A 13,139-nucleotide genomic window follows, 5' to 3' on the forward strand; every position below is an offset into this window, starting at 1 on the left:
GCAAATCGACTCTTGCAGTAGCCAGGGGTTCTTCTTATGTTGTGGCTTGCAGGGAAGTGCATTGAGCATGGGCAGTGGGTATCGTAGGCAAGGGGAGGCTGTGCCTCCCCAAACAGCCTACCGTGGCCTCTCCCCCAGGCCAGCGTGCCTCCTGCAGGGACTCGGGGCCGCCTGGGCAGCTGGTGCTGGGCCGTGCTGCCTGCCCAGCGCTCCGGGGCTGGCCACCCAAGCGCCGGGACTGGGGGCCACCCGGAGCCCTGGGGCAGAGGGTGCGGCGACCGCACTGCCCGGCCACCTGAGCACTGGGGGTGCGACGACTGTGCTGCCCAGCCGCCCGAGCACCAGGACTGGGTGCCGCCCAGGGCTGGGGGCGCAGCAACCGCACTGCCCAGACACCTGGAGTCCCAGGGCTGGGGGTGCGGCGGCCGCGCTGCCCGGACACCTAGAGCCCTGGGACTGGGGGCGCTGTGGCTGCGCTGCCCAGGGGCTCTGGGCGCTGAGGCTGCGGTGGACCGGGGCTGGGGCCTTACCCCTCTGCCCCCGGTCATCCAGAGCTGGGGCCGGGGGGCCGCGGTGGGGATGCTTTGGGCTCCTGAGGGGGAGGACCAGAAGGTGCCCATTCCCACACCTTTGATTGTTATTGCAGTGTAATTGTAAGCAAGTTGTCCTTGTCTCTCTCTCCCCATCCCAGTGTTACCAGTCCTTAGCCCCAGGTTATCTTACTTTTCTTCGCTGTCTCTCAGTGTTCGTGAGTATAATAAAAATTAACAGATTGAGGAGAAAAGGCTCTTTATTCATTCAGCATGCAGGGGTGTAGTTTACAGGGGAGTACATGGGGGACAGCTTGGTAAGGAACACCCATAAGGGTCACATTACTATGGGACATTGATGAAACTAGTTTTCAAAGCCTCACGGAGATGCAGTGTGCCTCGATGTGCTCTTCTTATTGCCCTGGTGTTTGGCTGCTCAAAATTGCCTGCCAGGCTATCTTCCTCAACACCCCTACCCCAGCGGAAACTTTTCTCCATTTGTTTCACAGATATTATGGAGCACACAGCATGCAGCACCAATGGGGATATTGCTCTTACTAGGGCTAACCTAGGAAGCAAACTACACCAGCAGGCTTTTAAACGTCCAAAGGCACATTCCACTTGCTCAGACTATGACTGAATGGCTCCTTACTGATGTCCAGGCTGTCTGTGTTTGGCTTCATGAGCCGTGGGAGGAAGGGGTAGGCTGGGTCTCCCAGCATCACTACTGGCACTTCAACATCACCATCGGTTATTTTGGAGTCTGGAAAGGCAGTCCCTGCTTGCAGCTTTCTGAATAGACCTGTGTTCCTAAAGACGCGTGCGTTCCTAAAGATGCACCTTTCCCGACCATCCCACGTTGATGACGGTGAAACGGCCCCTGTGATCCACCAGTGCTTGCAACACCATTGAGAAGTACCCCTTTTGCTTTATTTACTCTTTGGCAAGGTGGTTTGGTGCCAAGATAGGGATATGCGTTCCGCCTATCGCCCCACCGCAGTTAGGGAACCGCATCACGGCAAAACCATCCACTACGTCCTGCACGTTGCCCAGGGTCACTACCCTTCTTAGCAGAAGTCTATTTATTGCCCTGGCAACTTGGTTCACAGCAGACCCCACGGTAGATTTACCCACTCCGAATTGATTTACCACTGACCGATAGCAATCTGGCGTTGCAAGCTTCCACAGAGCTGTCGCCACTCGCTTCTCCACTGTCAGAGCAGCTCTCATTTGCGCTTCAGGGCTGGGGAAAGCTCTTTGCCCAGTTCTATGAAAGTGGCCTCACGCTGCTTGCGTGGCATCACATTGTTCTGCGTGGTGGCTCCTGCTTCGGCTGAGCAAATGCTGCAGGATAAGGCATGAGGTAGTTGTAATGCTCACAACAACAGTGTACAGCAGAGCAGGGTCCATGCTTGCCATGCTATGGCGTCTGCGTGGGTAAGCCAGGCTTAGATAGGTTTGCCAACTTTCTCCCCGACAAAACTGAACACCCTTGCCCCGCCCCTCCTCTGAGGCCCCCTGCCCGCTCACTCCATTCCCCCCTCCCTCTGTCACTTGCTCTCACCACACTCACTCACTCGCTCGTTTTCACCAGGCTGACTCAGAGGATTGGGGTGCAGGAGGGGATGAGAGCGCCAGAGTGGGGCCAGAAATGAGGAGTTCAGGGTGCGGGAGGGGGCTCTGGGCTGAAGCAATGGGTTGGGATGCGAGAGAGGGTGAGGGCTCCGGCTGGGGGTGCAGACTCTGGGGTGGGGCTGGGGATGAGGGGTTTAGGGTGAAGGAGGGGGCTCCAGGCTGGGATCAAGGGGTTTGGAGGGTGGGAGGAGGATCAGGACTGGGGCAAAGGGCTGGGCTCCATGGGGTGTGAGGGCTCCAGCTGGGGGTGTGCACTCTGGGGTGGGACTGGGGATGAGGGGTTTGGGGTGCAGGAGGGTGCTCCAAGCTGGGATTGAGGGGTTCGGAGGGCAGGAGGGGGATCAAGGCTGGGGCAGGGGGTTCGGGTGTGGGAGAGGTTCAGGGGTGCAGGCTCCGGGCGGCACTTACCTCAAGCAGCTCCCAGAACCAGCTCCTACGTGAAGGTGCAGCTAGACAGCTCTGTGCGCTGCTCCATCCACAGGCGCTGCCCCTGCAGCTCCCATTGGCCACGGTTCCCGGCCAATGGGAGCTGGAGAACTGACGCTCGGGGCGGGGGCACTGCGCGGAGCCCCCTGGCTGCCCCTGTGCATAGGAGCCGGAGGGACATGCCACCGCCTCCGGGAGCCCCGTGGAGCCAGGGCAGGCAGGGAGCCATCGTGCAGCACTCTGGGAGTGGAGGCAAGCCCTAATAGTGGGGATGCACTCCGCCATGCACATAGCGGGGACATGCCAAATGGACTTGCTTCCGTCGCCTTAAATAAAATCGACCTAATTTTGTAGTGTAGATATGCCCTCAGTGGTAGACTCCGCGCCCCCCTCCTTTGCACATTGGTACAGCTCCACCCCACGCCCCCTCTGAATGGCAACTAATTGGTACACTCCACCCCTCTTCCTCCCCTTTGCAGCCGGGTGGTAGGCGCCGCGCTCGCGGATTGGCGGCGCGGGCCCGCAGTCGGCGCGAGGGTTGTGCGGGGCCGGCGCGGCACGCGGGCCTCGGCCTCCTTCCCTCTCGCGCCACCGGCGGCAGCGGCGGCCAGGATGGCTTCCGGTGAGTGCCTCGCTCCGCGGGGGGGCGTGTGGCGCAGGTGGAAACGGGCCTGGCCGCCGCCATGTTGGACTCACTGTTTCTCTGCCCCCCGCATCTCTCCCTCAGGGGGAGCGTTGGGGGCAGCCCCGCCCCCCTGTGTCGGGGGGAGCGTTGGGGGCAGCCCCGCCCCCCTGTGTCGGGGGGAGCGTTGGGGGCAGCCCCGCCCCCTGTGTCGGGGGGGGGGCCTCTCCCCCTCGGGGGGAGCGTTGGGGGCAGCCCCGCCCCCCTGTGTCGGGGGGGTGTTTCTCTCCCCTCGGGGGGAGCGTTGGGGCAGCCCCGCCCCCCCTGTGTCGGGGGGGGGGGTGCCTCTTCTCTCTGGGGAGCGTGGACAGGGGGCGGCTCCCTGTTCTCATGGGGGCTCCTGTCTCCCATTCAGGGGGTGGGGGCCCCGTGGGGGTGAGCAGGGGCCCCCGTATGTGCCCTCGTTGGGCTAGGCCCCGGGCGCCCTTCGGGCAGTGACAATGCAGCACTTGAAGGCGTATGTCCCCGTCAGTGGCCGTGAGGGTGACCCTGGGGGTTGTGTGGTTCGTGGCACCCACCCGAACAGCGTGGAAACCGCTCCCGCTTCTAGCTCGGATTGTGACCAGGTGACCCTGGCACCTCGCTTTCTGTGGGCCTGCGGGCCTGCAAGCACATCCACATAGCCCAAGGGTCTGTCGCCTTTTCTCCCTCCCCAGCAGATAGCTGAGAGGAGGGGCCTTTACACCCTCTACTCCTTGATTTAAAAAGAGCACCTGCTTCAAGGGATTGAGGCTCTTCCTAGATGGGGTGGGGAGTAGAGGCTGCGCTGTCACAGCATTAACTGGCCCATAATCTCCATGGGGCTTCCTTGAGAACACACCAGTCCCTTTGCCTCTGTCAACATGCAAATGTCTCCGACTTCTGGTACTGATACCTTGGGAAAGCGTCCCATAGTCACAGGATCCATGGTACATAGAATGGATTGTAGATGGAGGGGTGTGGGGGTGGGGAGACAATATGAAAATAAAACATCGCTGCTTTTGCTTGATTATAAAAACGAAACCTATTTTAAGCTCTGCAGCAATGGCAGTTGAGGGCGAAGATAGAAGTTCTGTAGTTGCAGGTGCTTCCGAGGGGCAGCCTTGTTTTGTCAGGGTTGAGCTGTTACAGTGCTGTCTCAGGCTGTGACATTTTGGATGCTAGAGAAAGGATAAGAAAGGCATGAGATGTGAAGGGTCTTGTGGAAATGCACAGAGGATAGTCTTTCACCATAAAGAAAAGATTTCAAAAGCGGCCTAAAAATCAATTGAGAATGAGATTGGTCTCCTTCCCACTGAGTGAGACTTGGCAGTAAAATTGTAGAAGTTTTCTCCCCACGCCCCAAAGGGTTTAACAATTTGGAATTTGAGAATAGGTTTTTCCATTTTTTCCACACTGTGTTGCTCAAACTCACAATTCTTTTTATAAAAAGATAAAATTTAGAGGCAGAGCTGTCTCAGATGCTAATAATTCAAGTAACTTGAATTCAAGAAAAACTGCTGAGGGGGCTGCTTTACTGGGGACTTCTTACAGGTTTTAAAAAAAATAGCATATACAGTAACTCCCAAAATAACCATCTAAACTCTCCAAAAATACTCAAATATTAGTACCTATTAAGCCTATCAAAATAAACCACATATGAAATTTGTAGACTAATCAGTTAAGTTTATGGAGGATAGGTCCATCAGTAGTTATTAGCCAAGATGGTCAGGGATGCAACCCGGTGCTCCAGGTGTCCCTAAAACCTCTGACTGCCAGAAGCCGGGACTGGATCACAGGGGTTGGACCATTCAAACTTTCTCTGTTCTGTTCATTCCCTCTGAAGCCTCTGGCACCGGCCACTATCAGAGAGAGGGGTATGGGGCTAGATGGACCATTGGTCTCACCCAGTATGTCTATTTCAATTTGTGTTCAGTGTAAAAAAAGGACACTCAAAACATTAGAAAAAGTATATAAAAATACCTCTTGTTTTTATGTATTCTCTTATCTTACATACTCCTTGTCCAGTTACCCTCAGACTTTTTGGAAAAGTCCCACTTCGGCAGAAGGTCACAAGTGAGAAATTAGAAGGATAAAGGACAAGTTAATAACTTAAAGCTGGCTACATTCTTAACTGATATGTTGCTCTTTGGTTCAGTGCTTCAGTTCATTTTGAAACTGATATCTCATGAAAGCGGTTAGACGTTCAGGTTAAAAATGTATTAAAAATACCCTTACCTGTTTAATAGTAACCTCTGAGATCATTAAAGCTAATTTTTTTAAAAATTGAATTAATCTTCACTTTTATAGTGATTGTTTCCCTTTTGCATTTGTCAGCTTGGACAAGAAAATAAACATGTGAATTTCACTCTGATTTAGGGCACAGGTTTCAGAGGGGTAGCGGTGTTAGTCAGTATCAGCAAAAACAAGGAGTCCTTGTGGCATCTTAGAGACTAACAAATTTATTTGGGCATATTTCTTAATTTGCAAACTTGACACCATCAAATTAGGCCTGAATAAAGACTGGGAGTGGCTAGGTCACTACAAAAAAAATAATTTTCCCTCTGTTGATATTCATCCCTTCTTGTCAACTGTTGGCAATGGGCCACATCCACTCTAATTAAATTGGCCTCATTAGCACAGACCCCCCACTTGGTAGGTGTGCTGTGTATTTATACCTGCCTACTGTATTTTCCACTCCATGCATCAGATGAAGTGGGTTATAGCCCATGAAAGCTTATGCCCAAATAAATTTGTTAGTCTCTAAGGTGCCACAAGGACTCCTTGTTGTTTTTGCTGATTTAGGTCAGTTTGTCTTGTTTTCCAGCCCTTATGTGCTGGCATACATTGGTTGCAAACAAAAAGGGAATGTTTAAATCTAACTCCTCTTTTGTTTCAATTTTAGAACCTGTAAAATCTCTCTGTTGATCTCAGGTTTTAGTAAATTGTTTTTACAAAGCCTGAAATGTGATACTACCATTTGAAAATATTTATTGCCATTTTGTGGTGCTTTTTAGAAGTTCCCGCCCTGAGTAGCTTACAGGGTAAGGCCCTGATCTTGCTAAGACTTGCATGTGGTTTTACAATTAAGCACTTATGTAAATATTGGCAGGATTGGGTCCTTAATTAGACAAGGTGAAGGGAGGGGCTAGGTTTATAACAAATGTACATAAATTATTATATTTTTCATGGAAAACTTAAGTACGAATGTTTAACTTTTTTGAAATTGAGAATAAGGGAGGGCAAAAGAGAAGGAATAGACATCACTGAGAGGTCAGCAGTGGAGAGCTAGTAAAAAAATGGATTTGGAAAAATAGTGTAGGCAGAATATGAACAATGACATGACAGGCAGGTGGGAGTGAAGTAGAAAAGGAGTGACAAAGTGAAAAGAGTATGCATGGTGTGTGGCACATGAGGAGAGCAGGGAGAAGTAAGCTGAGAGGTAGGCTGCTGGGAGGGATTGTGTTGCGTCTTGAAAGTGAGGACAGTGGAATGTGCAGGGAAGGCTTTTGTTGGATGGAAGGGGGAAAAGTGGTTAGAGTGGCAGGAATGGATATAATTTGATCTCCAATGTGTTGTCGAGAATGAAGTGGTGAGAGAGAGGGAGGCTGGAAAAGAGGAGGTCGCAGTACTCCAGGTGAAAGAATCATGGAATGAATCCACAGTTTGACTAATGGTGACAGAGATAAGAGACAGATTTTAGCTACTTTTTAGAGTGAGAAGTAACAATATTTGTCAAGATCCAATGTGAGTCAAGAAGGGAAACAAAAAGTCAAAGATTAAAAACAAGCTTGTGTTCTTGAGTGTCAAGGATAGTTGAGATGGTTAGAGTGGTCAGATGAGTTCAGTTTTTGACATACTAAGTTTGCGGAGACAGGCCATCCAAGAGAAGAGAGAGAGGTGTGAGCCTGGATAGATGAAGGAGAGAGCTGGAGTGAGATCACCAAAAGTTAATAGTGGACTGTGAAAGTAGGCTTGGCTGTGTAGGGTGATATAACTAGATTTATTTATATACACACACACAAACCATAGTTATGTTCAAATTTTTCATCTCTGGAGACTTAAATTTGGATTGGATTGCAGGTGAATTGAGGAAGTACTTAAAAAAAAGTAATTACACAAATTGTTAGAATTTTGGTTGTGACTGGTAGTGTAGGGTCTAAAGGGACCAGAGTTGGCATGGCAATGGCTAAGTGACATATGTAGATGACTTGTAAAGTTCAGTCTCTAACACAGTGGTGGGCAGCCCGTCAGGGTAATCTGATTGTGGACTGAGAGATATTTTGCTGACGTTGACCATGCACAGGCACGGCCCCCCGCAGCTCCCAGTGGCTGCAGTTTGCCGTTCCCAGCCGAAGGGATCTGCGGGAAGTGGCGGCCATCATGTCACTGCTTCCCGCAGCTCCCATTGGCCAGGAGCGGTGAACCGCGGCCACTGGGAGTTGCAGGGGACCATGCCTGCACATGGTCAATATCAGCAAAATATCTCGCAGCTTGCAATCAGATTACCCTGGTGGGCTGCAGGTTGCCCACCACTGCTCTAACAGATACCATTTCCCCAGGTCTATCAAGAGTTTTTGACATCACCCATTGTAAATGGTATCAGCCATTAAAACGTAAAAAGCCAAGGAAATCTGCCTTTTTCCGTAACTGTTGTAGAGGAATATGGTAGGCCTAATCTATAAGGGAAAGGCAATTCACACTTCAAAATATTAAATCCCTGATACCTAGGCAATGGGCATGCTCACCCTAATGTTGTGCTCTGATAGCTTTTAAAGTCTAGTTTCATAGACCTGATGTGATAATAGTATATTCATGGGGAGCTTCAGGTACAGAGTTCGCTGCTCAGGGCCCTTATTAAGATGTCTTACAAAGTACAGGTTTAACTTACCATGGTTCTGAGATTTGTCTCTCAAAATCCACATTCTTTTAATGTACTTGCGCTGTCTGAATCTGTTTGCCTGCTATCAGAAAGATTCCATCAATTGGAAGTAGAGTAGTAAAGTCTTAACCTTTGTTCGGACAACTTGCATCCTTTGTAAATGAACAACCAAAACTGGGGTTTCTGTCTGGCTTGTGCTGGTGATTATAATTTTCCTGCCACTGCCAAAAGGCAGGGGAATGACATGGAGTTGAGGGAGGCCTTTCTTTCCATTAATGCTCCCCCAAATTCCATCTTACCCTCAGCTCCTTTGCCAAGAAAAGCTCTCTAACATAACCCATTGTCTTAAAATGGACATCAGATAAAACGGACAGATTCGGCTTTGCCTGATTTCTTTATTTTAAGATATTTATGGTGTACTCTTAATTGATAATGGTATTGCATTCTCTAGCCATCAGAGGGTGCCCATTCATCAGTCATGCAATCCTTGAGACTTAAAGTGGTGTCATCAAAGTAAAATCTGTATTTCAAAAAGCAAGGTGAAAGTAAAAAGCGACAAAGGTGAAAGTAGTTACGAGTACTGCACTTGCCTGAGTTCCACTATTAGTTTTGTTTTACAAACAGATTTTAAAAAATGATTTTGTCTGGCAGACAAAAGGGGAAACTGGCTGACTATACAAGGAAAATAGCTAAACTGATAAATGCTGTCAAATGCACAAAATAACCCCAGAAAATAATTTTTTTCTTTCATTTACAATAATTTTAAGAGCTACTTCTGAAAGTAATAGATAAAAGATTTTCAAAGAAATGTCTGTTTTTTAAAGTTGATGTCCTTTAATGACTTCAGTTTGACACATTGCTGTTTTGGTGATTGTCCCTTTTGACTACTCTAAAAACTGTAAGAAACATAATGCATGCATAGGTTGACTTTTTTTATGTAGAACTCATTTCTTTGAATTCATTGAAAAATCTATAAATGACTTGGAAGAAATTCTGGATTAACCGTTAACTTCTGCCTTTTGGTTCTTACCATCTTGACTCTAGTTATGAGAGTTTTTCTTGTCAGTCCTTACCAGGGCCGGCTCCAGGCACCAGCTTAACAAGCAGGTGCTTGGGGCGGCCAAGGGAGAGGGGCAGCACCTGCGGCAATTCGGGGCGGCAGGTCCCTCACTGCCTCTAGGTGTGAAGGACCTGCCGCTGAACAGCTGCCGCCGATCGCGTTTTTTTTTTTTGCTTGGGGCGGCAGAAATGCTGGAGCCGCCCCTGGTCCTTACCTAGGTGCTCTAGAGTTGAAGTCTCATTTGGGTGAATCGGAAGTGCTCAGTGCTGCTTACTAAAAATATATATATGTTTTTTTTAAATAGATTCTGGAAGTTACAGTCAATCTGGGGGCCAGCAGCAGAGGTATGTGTGCCTTTTTTTTAATGCTGCCAATTGTTGTGTGGGTCTGCAAAAAATAGTGGGTGAATTCAGGATTCCCCTCATGAGATTTGATACCTTGTGGGCCTGATGTGGTGGTACATTCTCAGGGAGTTTCAGGCACAGAGTTTGTCACACAAGCACCCTTATTAAGATGTCCTACAAGAATTTACATTCTGTTACAAATATTCATTAGGGAAAGAAAGTAAATAGCCACTGTCACTTTGACCTAAACCTAACATATGAAGTACTTTTGAATGTGTGTGGATGAGTCCATAAATATACACAAGTATTTTTTTCTTTTTGTTACTTTCTTAAGGTGTTTGTGGGGTAGTCAGAGATATGGTAAGTAGTAAGACTTTGGGCAAAATAGGTAGTCAGAAGTGTCAAGTAAGGTAAATTTTCTTCCCAAAACTAGTTGAAAGAACTTAAAACCTACCTTTGTGCTCCCTGAAATTAATAAATTCATAGCTAAGAACATTTAAAAACTGATTCATAAAATAGCCACAGGTGTTTTCCATGTGACAACCTTTCCCATGCATTTTAAATTTAGAGGGCTGCTTCACAATCACTTGTATGTGTTTGTTATTGGACAAGTGGCTCTCTTAAGCTCTTTCATTCCCAGAATGCCTCTTCTAACCAATTGTAGGGATTTGGCTCTCTGCTGCACATCGAGTGTAAATACAATAGCTGGCTTGTGTGTTATAATACTAAAACCCCAGTTTTACAATTGGATCTACACAGGCAGACCTTTATGCCCATACACAGTTCCAGTGAATTTGCTGGGGCTCTCCCCATGTAGATCCAATAGCAGGATATCGGCCTAAATCTGGTTTTCACCATGTGAAGTTGATATTTAAAAGTGTTGTATTGAAATTGGAAAAATGGACTACAACTGGGTTTATGCACGTTTGCAGAAATTAACTTAATTCTGGAATTTATGCAGTATTATCTGAATTGTGAAAAAGATATTCTAGATAATAGTATCCCTTTACAAAAGTATTAAAATCCTGGCTACACCTGACTGTTTTAGTGAAAGTGTCTACAATAGGTCTGTGTACATTAACATATGGTTAAATAGGTCATAGCGATGTACGTTTTACACACCAGAACAGTACCTTATTTTAGTTCAAACTTTTCTGTGAATCGTGATGGATTCAGTAAAATGGGACAATATCAAGTAAATGTAGTCTGAAGCTGGTGCAGTTTTTCATGAGGATGAGCTACAATATTTAGACTCCTCAGCAGATTATCATAGGAACAGTACTTGATTAAAAGCAGAGCTGGCTCCAGGCACCAGCGAAGGAAGCAGGTGCTTGTGGCGGCCAATGGAAAGGGGCGGCAAGTCCGGGTCTTCGGCAGCGGGTCCCTAGTCCCTCTCAGAGTGAAGGACCTGCCACCGAATTACCACCAAAGAATGAAGCGGCGCGGTAAAGCTGCCGCCCAAGTACCGCCGATCGCGGCTTTATTTTTTATTTTTTTTCTTGCTTTGCTGCTCAGGGTGGCAAAAAAGCTGGAGTTGGCCCTGATTTAAAGGCAACTGACTTAAAATCTGTTAGTATGCTTTGTGCCTTTTGGTATTTGACCTTTTTAAGTGTTCTTTCATTTTGAATAATTTGGATTCATATAAGATTCATTTTCATTATAGGGTATACCCTATACCCTAAAATCTATACTTGAAACAGAATCTGAGTTTAAATTCTCTAGCTTTTGTCTACCAAATCTTTCATCTTAGTCAACTATTATTTTATCTCTGCATTTCTAATCTGTTTATCACTGTAGACACATAGGTTAAATACATAAATGACCAAACTTAAATTAGAAATATTCCCAAATCACAGTAAGTACAAGAAACTTGCAGTTTACATAGCATAGTTTACTATATACTTCGTATTTTTTTAATCTAATACTCGATACAAGTTTATTTGAAAACATCTGTATTTTACAGCTATTCATCATATGGCAGTCAAGGCAATCAAAATTATGGACAAGCACCACAGGTAGATTGAAATACAATTTGTGCTTCTCAATTTTTTTATTTTTTTTATTTTTTCTGAGTAAGAGATGATTGTTGGGTTGACTTGTCTGCATTAAGATATAGCCCAATATCAGTCATCAGTGGAATAGAGCTGCCCCAGTCTAGACAAGGAAAGACATTATTTCCTTTAGTGGATCTTACCTCTGCTTGAAATCTTTCTCTAAATTACAGGGTTATTCTGGCTATGGGCAGAGTGGAGAGAGTTCCTCCTATGGACAGAACTATGGAAGTTATCAAGGAAACTATGGACAAAGTCAAACAGGTTGGCTAGCTTGCTGAATTTACTGTCTAGTAAATAAATATTCATGGTTTGATTATGTAAAAAATACCCTCATTCAATTTTCAGGTTATGGACAAACTTCACAACAAGGATATAGCGGAGGATCTGGTTATGAAAATAAGAATCAGAGCTCATATGGCCAACCGTCTTATGGCAATCAGGAACAACAAAAAGAATCATCTGGAGGGTAAGGAAACAAAGTTAACCATGTAAGTTTCAAGCACTGTCTGCCAGAGATACCTTGTTAGGTAGCTATATTAGGACACTTACTAGAGCAACCCTTAAGCACATCCTCCAACTCCCAGCTCTGGAAACTTTAAATGAAAATGTAATTTTCTGATAAATGGATTAAACAGTCATACTAGCAATTGTCTGTTCTAACCATTCTCTGTCCTGATTTCTGTGGCTTCCTTATTGCTTATATTGTTGATGCCATGGATAGTGTTTAATTTAAAGGTTATTTACCAATACAGTATGATCTAAATAGAACATCAATAGACATTTGAGGTATTTGACTTTCTTAAAGGCCACCTACTTTCACTGTAAGATACTTTGCATGACTCCTCTAGAAGTGGAAGGAGTCACTAGTCTTATAGTCACAGATACAAATGCTTGACTACAGAATTGTATGTAAACCAATTTGGTGCCAGGACGCTGTAGGACAATCTAGATATTTGACAACTGAAGACTTTAAATGCCAATTTTCTGCTGTTTTTTCCTGTTCAGCCAGGCTTGATTTAGGAATAAGATGAGGAAAGCAAACTACAGTAGGGGTCTGATGTTTGTCTCAACAGCAGGAAGCTTTAGCAATCATGAAGTGGATAAAGACCATCTTTGTTGTTGTTGTTTAACTACTGTTCGTTTATTTATTTAGGAAGTTTTAACAGGTTTGCAAATCTTTCATATGTAAATATCAGAAACAAAACAATTAAAGCTGACCTTTTGTTTAAGGAGACACTATACAAATAATATACTCCTCAGAGTTCTGGTTACCAGGGTGTTCCCATATTAGTGAGCATCATAACACCACCATTCAAGCCTGTTTGAACATGTTGTTTCTAGTGATTTTTTTTTAAAATTAAAGCAATTGAAATCTCTGATTACACGTGTTTAAAAGACTAGGTATGTCTGTCAAATATTAATTGTCCAAAAAAAATTGGACAAGTGTGCTATTTTCTGTATTGAATAGCTGTTCAACTGTAGGTACTTCAATGGCTCTCCCAGTCTTTAACGTTCTCTGGTTCATGATATGGGTTAAGAGCTGGATTATTTGTAATGAGTGTAGTTGA

General features: G+C 46.1%; 1 protein-coding gene and 1 long non-coding RNA gene across 5 annotated transcripts in view; one reads left to right on the forward strand and one right to left on the reverse strand.

Annotated features, from left to right (window-relative positions):
• Nucleotides 1-772: 772 nt before the first annotated feature.
• On the reverse strand, nucleotides 773-2,964 carry LOC135976603 (uncharacterized). Its single transcript, XR_010593886.1, has 2 exons — nucleotides 2,574-2,964; nucleotides 773-1,874 (listed from the first exon to the last, which is right to left on the reverse strand). It is a non-coding gene; the product is annotated as an uncharacterized LOC135976603 (long non-coding RNA).
• A 113-nt stretch (nucleotides 2,965-3,077) lies between these two features.
• Nucleotides 3,078-13,139, forward strand: part of TAF15 (TATA-box binding protein associated factor 15) — a 30,002-nt gene continuing 19,940 nt past the window's right edge. For all 4 annotated transcript variants that reach the window (XM_024103482.3, XM_008166202.4, XM_065573304.1 and 1 more), the window contains exons 1-5: nucleotides 3,078-3,213; nucleotides 9,478-9,517; nucleotides 11,481-11,532; nucleotides 11,742-11,832; nucleotides 11,917-12,037. In XM_024103482.3, the coding sequence (XP_023959250.2) occupies nucleotides 3,204-3,213; nucleotides 9,478-9,517; nucleotides 11,481-11,532; nucleotides 11,742-11,832; nucleotides 11,917-12,037 (314 nt within the window). In that variant the 5' untranslated portion in view covers nucleotides 3,078-3,203. The remainder of the gene's footprint in view (nucleotides 3,214-9,477; nucleotides 9,518-11,480; nucleotides 11,533-11,741; nucleotides 11,833-11,916; nucleotides 12,038-13,139) is intronic.

Source organism: Chrysemys picta, chromosome 19 (assembly GCF_011386835.1).
Source record: "Chrysemys picta bellii isolate R12L10 chromosome 19, ASM1138683v2, whole genome shotgun sequence".
In the NCBI taxonomy this organism is placed as follows: Eukaryota; Metazoa; Chordata; order Testudines; family Emydidae; genus Chrysemys; species Chrysemys picta.